Source organism: Seriola dumerili, unplaced genomic scaffold (genome assembly GCF_002260705.1).
Source record: "Seriola dumerili isolate Sdu_G_001 unplaced genomic scaffold, Sdu_1.0 BDQW01001299.1, whole genome shotgun sequence".
In the NCBI taxonomy this organism is placed as follows: domain Eukaryota; kingdom Metazoa; phylum Chordata; class Actinopteri; order Carangiformes; family Carangidae; genus Seriola; species Seriola dumerili.
The window spans coordinates 1,393,295-1,412,239 of NW_019175554.1; the positions used below are offsets into that span (position 1 = coordinate 1,393,295).

General features: G+C 41.9%; 1 protein-coding gene across 2 annotated transcripts in view; it reads left to right on the forward strand.

Moving 5' to 3' along the window:
* The window catches only part of gpc5 (glypican 5), a 123,228-nt gene that overhangs the window by 22,414 nt on the left and 81,869 nt on the right, over window positions 1-18,945 (forward strand). For both annotated transcript variants that reach the window (XM_022767916.1, XM_022767918.1), the window contains exons 3-6: window positions 6,340-6,800; window positions 6,895-7,128; window positions 7,886-8,019; window positions 8,172-8,297. In XM_022767916.1, coding sequence (XP_022623637.1) covers window positions 6,340-6,800; window positions 6,895-7,128; window positions 7,886-8,019; window positions 8,172-8,297 — 955 coding nt within the window. The remainder of the gene's footprint in view (window positions 1-6,339; window positions 6,801-6,894; window positions 7,129-7,885; window positions 8,020-8,171; window positions 8,298-18,945) is intronic.

Genomic DNA, 18,945 nt, shown 5'->3' on the forward strand with positions numbered 1-18,945 from the left:
GTCTGTGAATACACACACACACGCATGCACACACACACACACACACACACACGCACTTCAATATCTGACCTTAATATCGAATAACAGCCTATTTGTTTGAATGCTTTGTGGTTTGAATCACATGTTGCTATTTTTTAGTTGTTAAGTTGACACCTGTAACAAATCATGGTAACCATGAAACTGATTTAGTTTTCTGTATGTGAGTGTATTAAAATAAAAATGTCTCCCTCTGGTGGTGAAAGCAACACCTGGCATTCTCATATCATTTCACATCCTCAACCACCTTTAGCCATACTGTTTGGGCTGCTTTTACCTTATGTTACAGTTTCTGTGCTGATTAATAATTGTCTTACATCTTTTTGTCAAAATGTCAGTGTTTCCTCCCAAAGCAGTCAGATACAGAGGGGCACAGATGGAGAGATGGAATAATCGAGTGAAATAAAATCAAAATGTTTCTAGTTTAGTGCCAATTGCCAGAAGCCCTGACCTTAAGTGTAACTCATCACTCGGTTAGCTACCCCTGTCACAGTTAACGCGATCATCCTACATTAAAGAAAATGAGAAGTGCAGCAATTATGGGAGAAAGGAAGAAAATGGGATCAAATTTAAAAGCCTTTTAGACATGGAGAAAAGCTCAGCTGCTGTGGAATTTAACTGAAGGGGCTTCGTGATCGGTATATTACAGCCAATATATCTGGATGATAGCCAGCGATACCCGAGCTTTCAAACATTAATTGTTCATACACTGATCAGCCACAACTTTAAAACCGGTGACAGGTGACTGGGTTGTGACTGATCAGTGCATATTGGAATTTATTTACCATGCCAGCAGGCGAGGGAGCAGGTTGATGGGTTGGCATATTGTCCTGGCTCCTTTTAAGTGACTCCACATATTCTTACTAACTAACCCCAACGTTTGTATGAAAGTGAAACCTACATGCATGCTAACTTTTCTGTTCATATGTTAAAATTTGATGTAAAATCTCTTCTTCTTTCACATTCCATACTTTTTTTATATACTTGTTCTTTAGCCTTCGTATAGCAAAAATGCTTTGTCTTGTTTGTCTTGGTGTTTGTGCTGTTTTATTGCTCTTTGTCTGCGCCGTGTGGGAGAGCAGGAAATTTGGTGGAAAACTGTTTTGAAAGTGAGTCATGTCCAGTGCTGATAATGTTTTTCATTGCTCTTCTGTTTTTCTTCCCATGAGAAAAAAAGTAGAAATAATTCCAAAACAGATCACACAGTCTTGTTTTTTATTTTTATTTTTTTACACCGGACCCAGTTTCTGGTGTACAAGTCAGTTCAGGTTTCAAAGTTCAGAGTAAATGTATCATATTTAATAATATTTCTGGCTATTTACATAGTTATAAAATGTTATCAAGACTCAGATTATCTGTGAATATCTAACTACCCACACACACACACACACACACACACACACACACACACACCTCTTGTAAGAGAGGATGGTTGTAGACCTGGTGGACAAAGACTCAGCTAAATGAAAGGTCCCACACAAAGGAGCAGAGGGCAGGTTAGAAAGGATTTGAAGGCCAGCAGTGAGAATCAACCTATGAAAACAAACAAACAAATCCAACCACTACTCAATTCAATGTATGCGAGTATTCATCACACATTCATATTGCAAAGCCTGCAAGGTTGATTTCTATTGGAACCTTTGTTTTTACTATCATTTTAATCACTCCGCCTTGAATTCCCGCTTTCATTCACACTCATAGCTTTTTATGCTTGACAAAAACATCTAAGAGTAGTCTCTGTGGAGGGACTGGTTTGCTAATGTTATGGAAACACACACACACACACACACACACACACACCTATATACCCACCCTGTGTTCAGGGTGGGTATATAGGCCTTCAGTAACAGTGTTTTCTGTCGTGCTGCCTCAGCCGCTTCTCTGCGTTCATGTCTGCTCTCCTCTTATCAGCTGGGTCATTGACACTTAGAACACACAGAGGGAAAACAAGCACACTGTGGCATCCTCATTATAAATGTAAGGAATTAGAATTGTTATAAAAAAAAAAATATGAAGATATAGTGTGAATGAAGGTGGATAGAGAGATAAAGTTGACATGGTGAACTTGTTGGCAAGAATCTGCTTATTTACACATCCAGCAGACTTAGATTAATAATATCATTCAGTTGTCTTTCTGACCACCTGATGAATAAAGTCTAATACACACTCTCCTCTTAGCTCTGTTTTGGTCTCCACCAGCTCCTGAGAGAAATATGTGTGTCTTTACTCACCAGCTAGTTACTAACTTTGTCTGTTTGTCTTTTGGTGCTCAGCAGGGAGAGTAGAGTGGGTTTATCAGGGTTTATCTGCTGCTCCTGAAAACAAGGTTGATGAGAGCAGTGAGAGTAAACCACAGTAAAGCTGCAGGCTTTAAAACAAAAACAATGAGCTGAAAGACCCTAAACTCCACTGAGAATAGGGGTTTTTTCACTATGAGGGAACCCTCTCACATTACACTTGGTCATGCGATCCATTGTCGATGTTAAAATATTGATTACGGCAGTTTTAAAGACACATATTTGGCCTATGTGTTTCAAAATGTGAGTAGAGCGCCAGAGAGAGTAGACTTAAATATTTCTATCTCAAAAAGGTAAAAGATGCACCTCCTTCTCATCCTCCTCCTTATAACTCTGCTACATTATTCTTCCACTTTTTACTTTCCTCCTCTCCCCTGAGATGTTTCAGTCCTCAGGCTTGCCCAGAAGCCCGGCCGCTGGTCTAGGCCCCCAAGTGTGAGACTCAGCTTCACATAATTTTCTTTTTTTTTCCTCTTTTTTTTTTTGGTGTGAAAAATAATGTCATTAATACTGCCCGGACAGCTAGCAACCTCTCTGGGTGGGTGTTCCTGTAATAGAGCAGACTTGTTTAGACAGCAGAATTGCTGATCAGCTTATTATCCATGCCTTTTTATGTCTGCCTTTATGTACCTAGCTGTTACTGGAAAAAAATGGTACAGGAGTTGATGGCAAGATTTACGTCTTAGGAAGCAGAAGAAGAAGAAAGTGCTGAGAGACGTAGACACAACAGAGACAAATCTGTTTACTTCACAGATTTTCGTTATGTGGTCCGACAGGTGGGATTCATTAACCCCGCAAACTGATGTGGTAAACCCCCCCTGAAGCATGAGCTTGTAATCCCTGTGGGACTCTTCATAACTCTGCCTGCTCTGCTTCATGCATCCCAGAGCTGCAGTAATCTCTAACTGTACTCCACGAGCACATATTTCTTTCCCTCTCTGTTTTCTCTGCCTGTCTGTGCTCCTTCCTTGTATCTGTCTGTTTCATTCACACAGGCACATGCACACATACAAACACCCACAGCATCGACACTGCACTTGCACAGCTGTCACACTTGTTGTCGCTTCTCTGTGTTTTCCGTGCTGCTTTCTGACCAGAGTGCTTGCTGTGTGGGAGTTGCAGCTTTTTTTTGCTCATCCACACATAAACACACAAAATTCCAGTCTCGGATCTCGTCAGACCTATCACGTCCGTGCGAGATCACAGAAGACCTGCGAACCAATGCAGTTCCTGGTACTTTAGTGTTCAACGCTGCCTGTGGACATGCCAGACCCCCCCCCCCCCCCCAAAAAAAAAAAAAAACCCTTCTTCACAGTCGCCCTCTCCAGGGGGCTTTCGGTCAGTCTTTCCACATCGGTGAATATTGTACAGCACTTGACCGTCTAAGCCCTCATCACACTGGTTACCCCACCCAACAACCCACCCACCCAGACTCACCAGACTTTCTGCCCCCCTAGGCAGCTTCAGACCTTCACCCTATTTCCCTCACACCTCATGACAAGCACATGATGTGAGAATGGCCATGGCTCAGGTATTAGCTGAGACAAAAACTGAAAAAAGTGAAACAAAGGGATAAAGACAAGCCTGTTACACTGGTGAAACACTTTGTTGAACTGAGGTTGTTCCTTTATGTCTGGAAAAACATGCAGAGGTTTTTTTTTTTTTGTTTTCATGTTTCAGAGAAATCATACTCTAAAGTGTGATCTTATGATAGTGTGTTATTGCCCTCAAGTACAGATCAAATACAGTTCCTCACAGTGAAGAATATGGATTTAAAAAAAAAAAAAGAAAAGAAAAAAGACTAATATTGGACCATGCTGACTTTTTTTCACAGCAGACATTTTGACTTGTTATAGCAGGAAAAAAAAGGTGATTCTGGATTCTGTTTAGGGGACCTAGTTTCAGCCCCCTGTTGTTATGCATGCTGGTTCACTGTCATGACTTACTGGGATGCTTGATGGAGCAGCTGGGGTTGGTGCTTCCCTGTAAAACATCATGCCATCAGTTCTCTTGAAGCTAAAGGAAAAGTCTGACATGGGGAGAATACGCTTATTTGCTTTCTTGAGTTTGATAAGAAAATCAATACCACGCTCATGTGTTGTAGGATAAGGTTGGAGCTTAGCTAGCTTAGCTTAGCTTTAAGAGTGGAAACAGCTGCGTTATATTTTGTGTGTCTACCCTTAAAAAAGAAAAGAATTGTGGTTTTGCAGGGAATTACTGCCATGTTCAAGTCAGAGTCATCTGATGCTAAAAAAAAAAGTGCACAATTGCTGCACAAACGCAAGCAAACAGGGCTGTCTCAAGTCAGCCAAAGTCCATTGTTAAAGTTAATTAAATGCTCAGTGCTTTACTGGACAAACATGGTATTTTTAACTCGCGTCCATCCAACTCCACAGTAAAACAACCGTAATTTCAGTTCAAATTAAACTCCTGCGCCATTAATAGCGTTTTATAGCAAAAAATTTGCTTGCAGCTGCCATCTTGAGCTGTCTGATGACGTGAATGTGGAAATCTTTACCATCATTACCTTCCCACTCACATGATGTGAATGAGGCACGTGCACGGGACTAAGCTAACGTCTCCTGGCTCCGACTTTATATTTAACAGACTTACAACCATTCCTAAAATGTCGAAGTCTTTCTCCTCACTTTAAATCTTGGACTGAATCAGTGGGAACCAGCTTTTATTTCTATCCTCAAGTGTGTCTTTGGCACACCTGAACATTTCTCTCCCCCTTACGTGACTGTTGGATGCCATATGATGTTGCACAGTCTGCACACTTTTCCCAAACAGCCACTCCTAAAACACACACGGAAAGACACACGCAAACAGAGCTAGATATTGCTCACAGGACTGGGTACAAAGCTGTGGCAGTCAAAACAGTAACAGCATGATATGCTTTTTCCCTCCTGATGCAGCAGCCTGAGCATTAGATTCCTTCGGAAAAGATTTTCATGTCACATACAGCTGAGCTGAATTTGTTTGATATTTACATGATAAAAATGAGTGGAACATCATATCACGAGAATAGTGAACACATGTTTTTTGGTTTAAAGTGAGCATCTTATCCTTGTAAAGCTAAAGCAGGTAGTCTGCCATGTGTGCATGCTTGTATAATGACATGTGGGCTATATGCAAAATGTATGGACATTATTATAATAGCTCATTCTCTGATGAATTCATTTGTGAAGTACCTATTATCCATCCTCCCGTCTCTCCTAACCTTTCTTCTCCCTCATTTCAGACTCTTAACCTCTGCCTTTCTTCTCTCATGTTTCTCCTCCATCCTCTCTTCTCTTTTTTTATCCACCTGCTCTTGTTCTCACTCCAAGAACTCGAGGAGCCTTTCTCTCCTTCCCTCTCCCTCACTGCACCGCACACTGCTTTGATAGAAGTGGTTGGTTTATTAAAACACTATTTATACTGAAGATCTGTTCATATTATATCACAACAGCTCCCACTCCATTGTATGTAACCTCTTTTCTTTTAAATTTTTCATTGTCAGTTCAGCTTTTGATTAGAGAACAAATTGCTTCCCACAGACTCTACTTTTCTTTCTGGAAAGACACAGGAAACTGCAGCTTCTCTTCTCTTCTCTTCTCTTCTCTTCTCTTCTCTTCTCTTCTCTTCTCTTCTCTTCTCTTCTCTTCTCTTCTCTTCTCTTCTCTTCTCTTCTCTTCTCTTCTCTTCTCTTCTCTTCTCTTCTCTTCTCTTCTCTTCTCTTCTCTTCTCTTCTCTTCTCTTCTCTTCTCTTCTCTTCTCTTCTCTTCTCTTCTCTTCTCTTCTCTTCTCTTCTCTTCTCTTCTCTTCTCTTCTCTTCTCTTCTCTTCTCTTCTCTTCTCTTCTCTTCTCTTCTCTTCTCTTCTCTTCTCTTCTCTTCTCTTCTCTTCTCTTCTCAGCAGGGACAACTTATCTTTGAGGCAAGATAAAGATGATGATGTGTTGAAATGAACCCAAGTCCCTGTGTAATCTTTTGTCTCTCTTTCTCCTGCTGTTCATCCCACAGAGACCTTTGAGGTTCTGATGAGGCAGGCGGAGAATCACACTAACGCCGTCCTTCAGGAGTCTTACCGCAGCATGGCTGATCAGGCCGTGGGGCCTGTGCGGGAACTCTTCACCGACATCGGCCTCTTCCTGCTGGGATCTGAGCTCAGCGTTGATGACTTAGTGCAGCGATTCTTTGACGCTCTCTTCCCACTGGTCTACAATCACCTCATCAACCCAGGTCTCAGCGACATATCACCAGGCTACGCCGAGTGTGTGAGGTCGTCAAGACGTGACGTGAGACCGTTCGGTGGGGCGCCTGGCCTCCTGGCGGATCAGATTTCTCGCTCTGGCGTCTCTGGGAAGCTTCTTCTTCAGGCACTGCACCTTGGCATCGAGGTCATAAATACTACAGACCACTTACAGCTGAGCCGCGAGTGCAGACGGGCCCTGCTCAAGATGCACTACTGTCCTCACTGCCAGGTATGGATGCATGTCTCTGAAGTGAGTTTATCGATCTGAATTAATGAAAGTCTTCACCAGAATCACTGATCCCCCAAAGTAATTTCCTTCATAGGGCTTAACCCAGTCCAAGCCCTGCATGGGTTACTGCCTCAACGTGATGCGGGGCTGTTTGGCAAGCATGGCAGAGATTGACACCCACTGGAGGGAGTTTGTTCGCTCACTGGAGGGCCTGTCAGCACGGATGCATGGACCTCAGGATTTAGAGCAAGTGCTCCTGGGAGTTCACACGCTGCTTCATGACGCTGTCGGGCAAGCTCAGAAAAATGGACCCCGTCTCTCAGCACAGGTAAGAGCATCTTTGAGGAGACTTTACCGGGACTCTGTGGGAGGTGAAAACCAGTATCACCAGTAAATCTGACAGGATAAATAAGAGAAGAATAGATAAAGGATAAAGCATTTCAGTCCTGGGGTGATTTTTATACTGAATTACACTGCTATTCAAGTTGCTTACGCCATGTCAGATACACATGGGGTGAGGAGACCGGAGTTAAATTGCTTGAAATTGCACGTACCAGAGCAGGACAAACACTCTCCAAAAAGATATCCATGTGGGCAGCGCCAGAGCAGTCAGGAACTTAAACTGCCAGCCAGACAGAGAAAGACAACAGCTACTCCTCAGGCTTAGACTCATTTACCCACACTAGAAAGTCTTTATCCATCATCACCCATAGAAGTTGAACCATAAAGTCTTTATTTTCACATGTCTCTGTTGATGCTAATTGAGGTGAAGTGAATGCCCCTGGATGTTTGTACCTGAACTGCACTGCCTCTGCTGTGCTAATTGAGACACCACAGCTCCATCTAGCGGTCGACTGGTGTGACTGCTGCTTGACAGGCTGCACAATGCAGTACATCCAGAAATTGGAGATGATGGGCTTGGCTGCACTAATGGCCATAGTATAAACATCTGTCACTCCCGCAGCTAAAATAAGGCCCGTTTGTCATGCACCAGAACAGTTTAACAAGATTCGCAAAGTCTCAAAATGCAAGTTTCCACCCGGAGTGTTTAGATCTAAATTTGTGTCTGTCTCTTTGGGTAATAGGTGCATAAACTGTGTGGCCCACCAAGCAGGAAGCCTGCACAGTCAGCCAACATCCAGCACAGCAATAGCAGAGAATCCATCCCTCTTACAGCAGCCATCAGAGCGTCTGGAGACTCGCTTGCTGTCAGGAGAAGGTAAGTGGGCGAAAAATGCCAAATAAATTATGTGCACATAAAAAAAAAAGTGTCATTTTATGATTTTAGTTCACCAAATCTACAAATGATGTGTAAAACATTTTGATAAGCAAGTTGTTTATATGTGTGCCTCCATGTGGCTGCTTTTTCAGGGAATTTCTGAACAGTCTACGTCACTATCGCACCTACTACGGTGGTCTGGCAGATCAGCTGTGTGTGAGTGAGCTGGTCTTTGGTGACGGGATGTCCTGCTGGAACGGAACTGACATGGTGAAAAGGTTTGTTTTAAAGAATTTAACAATACAGACGAATGACAAATAGAATAAAACAAACATCGAGTGTCTTAATAAGTCAAAGAGCCATGACGTGACGCAAACAAAACGGCCTCAGTGCTTTTTCTTCAGCTATTGGAGGGATGAGCAGCACTCGTCAAAAAGAGATCCCCCTCAGCTGTTACATACCTGGGTTCAAAATCTCCCATCTCCCGGCAAGTTACTTTCTTCTAACCATTCAGTGAAACCTATCATGCTTTTCATGAAAACATCTACGTTTGTGTTTTTCCAGTAATTTATTCAGGTCTTTTCTTTCATTTGTCACCCATCTGTAGTCTTTGTCGACCTACGTGTCACTGCTCTGCCACTGTTTCATACCTGTATGACAGCATCCAGACACACGTGCCCAAACATTCAGAGATATAGGAACTACATACCTCACATCCCGTCAAGTTAAAATGATAGAAATTATATTGATTTTTAATTTTTTTTTTTCGCATGTGCACTTGTGTAAAAAATAATACACACACTCGAGCACATGAGAAATCGATCCTTTGACTTCGGAGTAAGTTTTCCTTGTTGCTATTTCATTTTCATGTTTGAGCTTCTCTGTGCAGAATGACACATGAACAGTGTTGGTTTTCACACGTATCAGATGAAAAGGGAAAGTTTTTCCGTGCTCAACTTAAATCACAGTTTAACACCTGTATGTTATCGCAACCAGACTGAAAGCCAACTTTGGTTTGATAATCAGCTTACACAAATGTGATGTGGAAACTTGTATCTGTTAATTAGGAGAAATCTTGTGTGTCTAATAGTGAAACTTTTGCAACAAAAATAATAGTGTCTGGATTTTTCAGTGAGGGAAGAAGGGGTAGATGTAATTTTAAGAATTTTTAATTAGGTAATCAAACTTTTTTTATGAGGCGAAAACATACCATTCACAAAATATAATCATTGAAAGCAGTATTTTTTATATGTGTTAAAAGATTTCAGGGGGGGGATCCTTAACTTTTGTGTTTTATTGATATCATTAGGATATGAAACTAATCCTCAGTTTCTGTTAGTTTCTTAGTTATTGCTATAAAACAAAGATTGTTTAGGCAGAGATCTGATTTCTGGTTAAACTAAATCTTGTTTCTTTGGTTCAAAACCTAACTGGCCCTTTAATTTCTTGAAAACCTCCCCATATTCTGCTGGCAGATAGACAATTTAATGAGCTAACAGGGGTGGAGACATGTCCCTGCAAGAGGTAATATCACCTCAATGCACAGTCATTCCTGTGAAATCTTGGTTTGCTTGAAGTCGACAGGTTTTCAGTTCACTTTGTGATCCTGGAACGAGGAGGCTGTCTGTACACCATCTGACCCTGGCCCAGTTCACACAATCACACACACACGCAAACAAACACCCCTCACATATATACTGCCCCCACGGACAAATTGACACCAATGTAGAATTAATCTATTAGCTGTTAGTGCCCACAGACATAGATCTTGGATATGAATGGTTATGAACTGGAGTAGACAAACTGGCCTCTTTCATAGTATCAGTCAGCGGCCTTGTCTCCACTACATCACAGCTCTTGATCTTAGCCGTGCTGTCATCACTCAAGGACCCCCTCATATATCCCCAGTCTGTGGTTGTTCCTCTTAACTGTCAGCCGCTGTCAGCGCTGTAGAAACAGCAGGTGGGCATGTATTTCAAACCACGGTGAGGTTGGACCTGCTGGTTCAGGTTAGAGCGTCCACTGTAAAGGATGACAGCCTTGTTGAGATTGTTTCACAGCTGCTGTGTGTAGGTAAGAAAGAAGGAGGCGTACAAGGGGAAGGAGGTCTTTCACAACCTTCTTAGCAACCGGAGAAATTCGCAGACTCTTCAAGATTATGTGGTTGCGTGTTGCTCTCAAAAATGACATTGCTATGGAGACAAACCCTCAAGGTTAAGTGTCACTCTGACATTAACAGTTTACTCTTTTCTTTTATTATTTTCCAACACAACGCCTCAAGTTTCCATTACAAAAGAGGCATCCATCTTTGAGAATAGAGATGTTTCTCATGTTGGTGGAGAAGGAGGCAGGCCAGCAGGCTGCAAGCTGTCTATCATCTCTGCCAGCAGCCTCTGGGAAGGGTTTATGGTCCGCGGGCGTTCCTCAGCTCTCTAACCCTCCCTCCTCTTTTCCTCATTCACACAAACACTTATTGATAGAGACTCATTCACCTCAGGTTTACTCACAGATTTTCATTTTGATTGAGCCATTACCAAAAAAAAGTGAAGGAAGAAAGCTGAAGAATTGCGAGTCATTAAAAATCGAGGGAGATGTGGCTCTCTGAGGAGAGCGAGTCCCTGCAGCTCAGCAGGCTTCCTGCAGATCTACAACCCTGTGCTGCTTTCTATTAGCCTAGAACCATAGATGAGTGGCTGGGAGTCAACACAAGCTGAGACAAAAGCAATAAATAACCTCCTGCCTGTGGGTCATAACCCAACATCCACTGAGAGAGAGGGGAATAAAACTCACTGCCGGATGGTGGCTGATTTACAGAAGCTTATCGAGGCCTCAGAGACCTTAAACGATTGGTTCAGTTTCTGTGTGTGTGTGTGTGTGTGTGTGTGTGTGTGTGTGTGTGTGTGTGTGTGTGTGTGTGTGTGTGTATGAAACTGTACATACCTGTACATACGAGTGTGTGCAGATGCCTTTTTATAACGGCTCTTTGCATGTGCTGACGCAGATTGTTTTATGGTCTTAAAGATGCGGTGAGTTGCACCAGAGCTTTGCCTTATTTAATGAAAAGACGGATGAGCACAAAAAACATGACACGGGAGTCTGAGATTTAAGGGAGATTTAATGCATGTCCTCATCTGGGTCCCTGGTAAACAAAAAGATAAAGAACAATCAGATAAGATCATAGAGGAAGAACACAAGCAGCTTTCATCTCAATGTCTATGTGAATATACATGATGGGGTCTCGCTTCAGGGGAGATTTAGTAAGCACATTCTTTCTCTCTGTTTGTGTCTCCCTGTCTCCTTGTTTGTCCCTCGCTTATACACTCTTATTTTAAGGGGCAAAATGGATTGGATGTGAAATTTTCTGCTTAGTATTCTGGCGTATTAACAGTGTTTGCACCTTTTGGGACAGCTAATTTTACCTGAAATAAGCCCATAATGTGCAGGTGTTGATGGTGTTATTGTGCTCACAGCAAAGTGATACTAAATAGGAAAAAAAAAAACTATCAGATTATTTTTGGGCTTTGCAGATTTGTGCATGGGGTGTCTCAATACTGTTTTGGTATGTGCTAAGTACAGACAGTTGTCATCATAAATTGTAAGAGTTGTAGTCTTATTTACTTTTTCATCAAATTTGGCCACTTTTAAACTTTTTAGACTTCAGAATTTTAAACTTTATTTTGACATGGTTCTTATTTGGCTGCTTGTTTTGAAACAATAATTTAGCTTTGAGAAGCTTTTAGTAAACCTGCTATATCTTAGAAACAAGGTGTAAACACGGCACTGACAGTTGTCATCTTTTAACCTAAAGAGTAGATAGTTTAGAAAAATGTTCACATTTTTCAAAGGTCAAATCTTTTTTATCGGGAGTAGGATACTAGAACTCAGGAATCTTCAGTTATTGGCTCTAGTATTGAAAAATTATAATCCATATCTAGCCCCAGTATGCAGGTATACAGTTGAAGGGCTGGTTGTGCTCTTAGATTTGTAACCTTGCAAGACTAATTAAAAAGCTCTGACAATTTTGTCACTGGACAACAAGAGATACAAAACAATAGAGAAACATCTTCCAAACTGTGGAAGTGTGAGTGATTATCTTTTGTTGGAGACACCGTCCCCGTTTGGGCAGAAAGGTTAACACATTCCCACATGCTTTCTTCATCCGTCATGGATACACACACACACTCTGCAGGAATGGCAGGTTGCCATGCGCTGCCCCTCCCCTGTTAGCACGCACAGACAGACACACACACACACACACACACACACACACACAGCAGTTATGGTGGCAGACAAGACTTGGATAAGGAATGAAACCGTGCAGCGCTAGTTCCAGCTCCCTTCTTTTTTTTTTTTATCTTTGTTTCTCTGTTAGAGTAACTGACTGACAAAGACAAAATTGCATTAGTCATGGGAAGAGATTACAGGGATCCTCATTCCTTTTCAGTTGCTACACATTTACTTGCTAATTCAGTTTGACACCGAATTTTTAAAAATTACATGTGAGCATGTGCAAGGTCTCAAATCTATTTTGGAATCTATTCCATTATTTAAAAAAAACAAAACAAAAAAAAAAAAAACGTCTTTTTTACATTCTCCCTCTGCATTGGGAATCAACAACCAGGAGTTATAGCAGTGCTAAAAAGCTACAGCCTCAACAAGTATGAGTGTGATGTTTTATTCATGATTACCTCCTCCGGTGTAGTCTCGCTTTAATTCATCCCCACCTGCAGTCTGTCTTACGGCTGCCAACACACACCAGGTGTTTGGCGGTGTGTTTATATTTTCAAAGTGCCTTTTTCTAATTGAGTACAACAGTTTTTTTATTTTTACGATAATAAGGCAACTGACCTTGCATGCTGTTGGAATTTAACACGCAGGGATGAGTACTGCGGGATAATGCTGCTGTATATGTATTGAAAAAGATGCTTGAAGACAAGCGGGCAGATTTGAGTGTGGCCTTTCATTTAATAGGCCACCCTTCATGCTGGAGTGGCTGTCTGAGCACTGACCTTTGGCCTTTCCCGTGTCTTTTCCTGCCCGGTTAATCCTGAAGAGGTTAATCACATGGTAATAAGAGCCTTGGAGTCGTGGAGCAGACCTCTTCACAGTGTGTGGCCAGTTAACAGAGGAAGGGATTGATTTAGTAAAAGTAGGTTTGTGTTCCTCTGTTCTGTTCGGTTCTATTCCTCATGCGACTGCTTCGTCATTTACCTATTTCGTCATTTGTCTAATTTTCGCTTCCTTCCCCCTGCTAGTTTGTGAAGCTGAGATGATTTGCCTTGGCTTAACTGAAATGACAGCATTTAAGCTCTGCTAATAGGAATCCACTGAAGAAGCATCAAGAGCTTAGGTTATCCCAGCCTGCTCAGGGAACATACTTCCTCGTTTGAGGGCTGTCTGCGCCTCATTGCGAAATCCACACGGTGTTCCCATCAGGGGACAGCATGTGTTGAATAATAAAATATTGCACTGCTTCCCAACCTTTTCAGCTTGTGGCCCCTCATCACAGGTCACTTAGGCTTCCTTTCTACTTCCTGGAACAATTTATATCAATAATATGGACTTAAAATGATCCAGGAATTCACAAGAAAAAAACAAAAACAAATATTCAACCAAAGTCCTATAAAACCACATTCATGTTGCAGAAATGTATTTTTCTGCTTTCCATTGCTGGTACTCAAATCATAACCCCTGAGATAAACCTGGCAACTCTTTGAAATCATAGCATACACAGTATATCAACCTTAATGTTCTGTCTGGGGAATTGGAGACCCTGCCTCTCTTCGACAGCTCAAAAAAACCTATTTGACATGATTTTGAACTGATGACAAGTTTCAGAAGTCTGCTGCATGAGACAATGCACTACTTCTGTTTGAGCTGTGCATCTGTGACTGGCAGCACTTTTTACACTTCACTACCCTCCAGTCTAAATAAAGTTTATATGAATTTCTGTTATTGGAGTTTTATAACAGTTTGTTATTAAGAACACCTCTCTGGGGTCAAATCAACAGTATAACTGTTGATACAGAGCTTTGCAAAACATGAAGTGTTTGGTGGTTAGTGATATAACAATGCTTTATGGTAATTTCTGTGTTTTGTCACCTTCATCAAATGCACAACCCCAGTTTAAGGCAAAGGGAAGATTACTATTTAAATAATTAAATACAACAATTTTTTTTTTGGCCATCATTATTTTTACAAATTCATTAGAGGGCTCTGGGACTCTAAACAATGAGGAAGTGAAGCCAATTTCAACAAAACATAAGGGTTAAGAATAATTGCATTAAGTCGAAATCATATTACATATACGTATGGTAGGGAGCTCTCCAGATGTGCAGCCTCCAATAAACATTGCAGCTGGCTTTCTTTGTTCAGTGCATATATTGATGCCCACTTTTGATCCATTAACAAACCTGCTGACAAAGCTATGGTGTTGCATTCAGTGAAATGATTGTGGTCACTGAGGTTGTAAATCCAAATGCTTTTGTGCTTCAGCCCTGATTTAGTGCTGTTGTAAGTCTCTTTGACCAGCAGGTGGAGCTCTGCACTTTGGGTTACACACACACACACACACACACACACACACACACACACGCACACACAAACTCGCACACACACACACGCACACACAAACTCACACACACACACACAGACACGCACAGAATCACACACTAGAAACATGCCAGATTGCTGATCACTCCACTGCTTCTCTGCATCAGTTTTGATGATGTATGCCGTGGAGTGGTGGTTCCTATCCATGTTGTCCCTGACGGTGACAGACAGAAAACAAAATTTAAATGATAAACAGACACACTGCAGAACATCAAGTCTCACCGCCTCTTCTCGCGTTTGTTAGCAGTGATGAACTGACCTAATTTTGAATGGGAAGGAATAACCTTTTAAACATACACTGTCAAATATATTATGCATAGCTGTCCTCTCAGTCACTCTCATGCGAGAAAGGAAGAGACTTGTTTCCTTCCATCACATGAAAAACAACTTGAGATGAGTGTGGTATAGAATCCCTAGTACCTCAGTAAGGCTACCAACAATTCATAAAGTTGCATTCAAATATGGCTGAGAGTTTTCTCTTCCTGCCTGGAAACCAACTGGGTCATTTTGGTGTCTTGTCGGATTATCAGTTTTTTTGTTTTAACTTGTTCTAAATCTTTTGGGGCAAACACTAAAAACAGGAAAGAACGAATGGTAATTCACTAATTCACACATCCTAAAATTAGAGAGAGGGACAGAGACGGTGTGTGCTGATTGGACAGTTCTGATTAAGAGAGAGGGGAGAAAGATGAGAAGCAGAAAAGAGGAGAGGTGACGTTCTTGAAGAGCTCCTCTGTATTGCGACAGCTGGCTACTGCAGATAACCACAAAACCACTGGAGCACTTGAGGTCTGGGTGCTGCATGGTTAGGGTTCCACTCCAACATGACCTTATATCCTGCCTGGGTTTTAGATGCGTGGGCTCGGTCAGAGTACCACATCCTGACGATTATCCCAAGTGACAGAATCAAGAAGTCTGTCTGGCTGACTAAATTGAGTTCATAAATCCCTCTTGAATGTGTGTGTGTGTGTGCGTGTGTGCATGTCTTTCTGCTTTTGCCCCCCCCCCCCCCCCTCGTTTTTTGAATTATGCAAGATTGCTCTGAACAGATAAATTTTCAATCTTGCTCTCTGGAAATAGAGAGATGTCATTTATTTGTGCTCAGATATTATCCCTGATGTTGCTACAGTAACTGCCAGTGAGACCACTGTGCAGAAGAGGCAGTAAATTCAGAGTTAGCTGGTTGCAGGTGGTGCATGTTTGTGTATATATCTAGTCCCATTCATTTTTTTTCCTCTCCCTTTTGCTTCACGAGCACCGCCCCCCCACACCCCCCACCCCCTCCACCCCCCACCCCCCTCCACCACGAGTTGGACGTCTGCCTCCAGCATCTGGAGCAGATTGCGACCCTGCAGTGTGCCAGGTAGCAGGACATTAACAGCCAAGGCCTTATTGTTCAGTGATGAGCTGTCAGAGCACACACCCTCGCCCCCGTGTGTGATATCAACCTGCCTCCATCTACCGTCGAGCACACACACTCGGTCCCCGTGGAGCGCTCTTCCTCTTTAGCTCAGATATAAATCAGAGGTCTCTGAAAAACGGGGAACAAAGACTTGGAAAAAATGTGAAGTTAATGCTCATAAAGCGGGAGCAGAGGTAGCACGTCTTTGTTGACAAAAGCCTCCGTGTGAATGGGATCCATTTGTTTCGTCATAAAAGACGAAAAGTCCTGCCTTGTGATTTAATCACAAGGACACAGTAATATTGTTTTGAAAACAAAGGCTATTTCTCACAGTTCTTTGCAGGAATACTTCTGCACCGCAGACCAGTAAACAATAGACTAATAGAGCAGTTTCAGTAATGGACATCTCCAATAAAGTTCCTGATATTTCTTTTCTTTGCTTTGCTTTGTGTACGGAGAGCTGGCAGTGCATTCCTCTGTGTATTTTCCTCTGCTGTCTGTTACTGGGACAATTAAGATACTGGGTTGAATACAGAGTAACACGTCATGTGTGTCTAATGTTGAATTCAACACTTTGCTGCTGTAGCTGTAAGCATGTCTGCACATGAATTAATAGCGTGCCGCCTTATCAAGAGGGCCTTATTTCATATCGGCTTTATGACATACATGTGGACCATATCCACGTTGAGCTCTGCTCCAGAAGAAACTTAAATTCTCTGTAGCAGGAGTGTGGGTGGAAACAAAGACTCTCATATCTTTGTATCATTGTCTTGGTTTATCTTACAGCTGCAGGCTTCTGACAATATGTGTGGTACCTTCCCATTCCTTTGATTTTTCCACTCATTTGTTAACTAAACATGCTTCCCATTTACTGCCACAAAGTGAAAAATGTAGTAGTCATTAAGTATTCATTACTTGTGGAATTTGTTTCTTCTTTATGCACTTTTAGCCCGGAGACTATTCTGAATGCGTAGGTAGGTTGCATCTGGAATATTGACAGTTTTAGAAGGCAACCTTTATGCTGTTCAGTGTTTCATTATTTATTAAATCGCAAAAAAATGTTACAGCCAGTCAATCTGCTCCTTATCTTTAAAATGGTCTTTAAATATTTCATTATGCTGTATCATTTCATTATCAAAAAATGCATGACATTAATTGGTCTTTTCTCTCTGTATCAGGGACTTTGTAGCCACAGAAGACTCAGCGCCTTTTTATAAGTGGAAACCTACCTTTTAGCTCCTGACCTAAGCTGAAAGCTAGGTGTGAATATGCTCTCATTAATCTCATCTCCCACAGTAAAAGGTCTGAGTCTGGAGGCTCCCTGAGAATTAATCTAAATAGCTCTTTCATTTCTCTGACGTAAACACAAATGTTTCCAACAATAATGTGGCGCGCTGCTGGATGCCCTGAGACCTGAGAGCTTTGCTCTCTTATCATTGTCCCCTGTAATGTTGTCCTGCAGTTTCTGTGGAAACCAAGCCGGCCTTATTAAAAAAAAAAAAAAAAAGTTTCACCTTCTCTGAGTCTGCCCTTTACCTGACAGCCAAGATAAACGAGCAGGGTCCTGGGAGGAAGGCAACACAAACATGCATCTCTGCTCAGTGGCCCGTGCTCATTGGCTCTCTGCTGGAAGCCCTTATTTACCTTAATGCTGGAAGGTGGCGGGAATGGGGGAGGCTTGAGGAGGAGTAGCCGGCGGAAGGTGTGTGTGTGTGTGTGTGTGTGGGTGGATGGAGGGTGGGGGGGTTGTGATTACTCACAATACCTCCCATCAACAACCTTGAACCATGCAGCAATAAAAAAGAAGAAAAAGAAGCAAACAACTCTTTCTGGCCCCCATAATGCACGCGGGCCAGATGATGTCATATGTCACCTTCAGCTAATGAAGGTGATGATGACATGCATGAGCGCCGCATACGTTCACCATCTGCTCGGTTCCACCACGCTGGAGCTGCTCCCCTCACAATGCTGCAGAGAGGAGTCGAGGCACGTCTGAGCCACAGTACGAGTGTCCCTCGACGCGTGTGAAAGACTCGCCGCCTGCATCCAGATGAATCACCGCGAGTTTAATCATACCTTCACACCGCAAGCTGCTAAAGTGACGACTCTCTGAGGCCACTTATTTTGTATCACCTGAGAAACAAGGATGAGTCGGCTGATGTGGTCACCTGAAGAAAAACCACAAAGTAACTTTTGAACAACATAACCTGTTTCACATTCTATGTTAATATAATAAATCATGTGGTTTATTTAAATATTAAGTATTACAATATATATATATTTTTTTGTCATTTTCTCTTTCATTTAATGAAAGCAGCAGGGCAGGTCATGGTGGAGCAAGGCGTTCTCTGGAAGATTTGAGTGTATTTTAAGATATGAATGTTAAAAAGATGCAGTGACAAAACAGGAAACTAATGGCACCAGAAATTAATCCATGTGATTTTTGAATGTATAGAAATGTGTAGCATGTTTTCTCGCACTTATGTGGTTTGGTTCATCTCCACTAGGGAATTAGGTTGTTGCAGTAACAGCAGACCTAATGTTTCAATAATTAATGATGTGAGATATTTAAAGAAATATGAGTCTGTTTCAAGTAGGAAGACCAGTGTTTCAAACAAACAGACCAGAGTGAAGCTGGCTGTGAAACAGGACTGCAACCAATGATGATTTTTATTTACAATTAATCAATATATGTATGATGCAAGGTGCGAATCTGACGTCTTCAAATGGCTTTTCTCCAACAAACAGTCGACAATTCAACATTATCTACAGTTCACAGTGATATGAAACCCAGAAAAGCAGAAGCTGGAACCAGAGAAGTTTTGACATTTTTTAAATTATTAATTGTTAATTGTCTGTCGATTGACTAATAGATTACTCCGCTAACTGTTCCAGCTTTAATGTGAGAAATA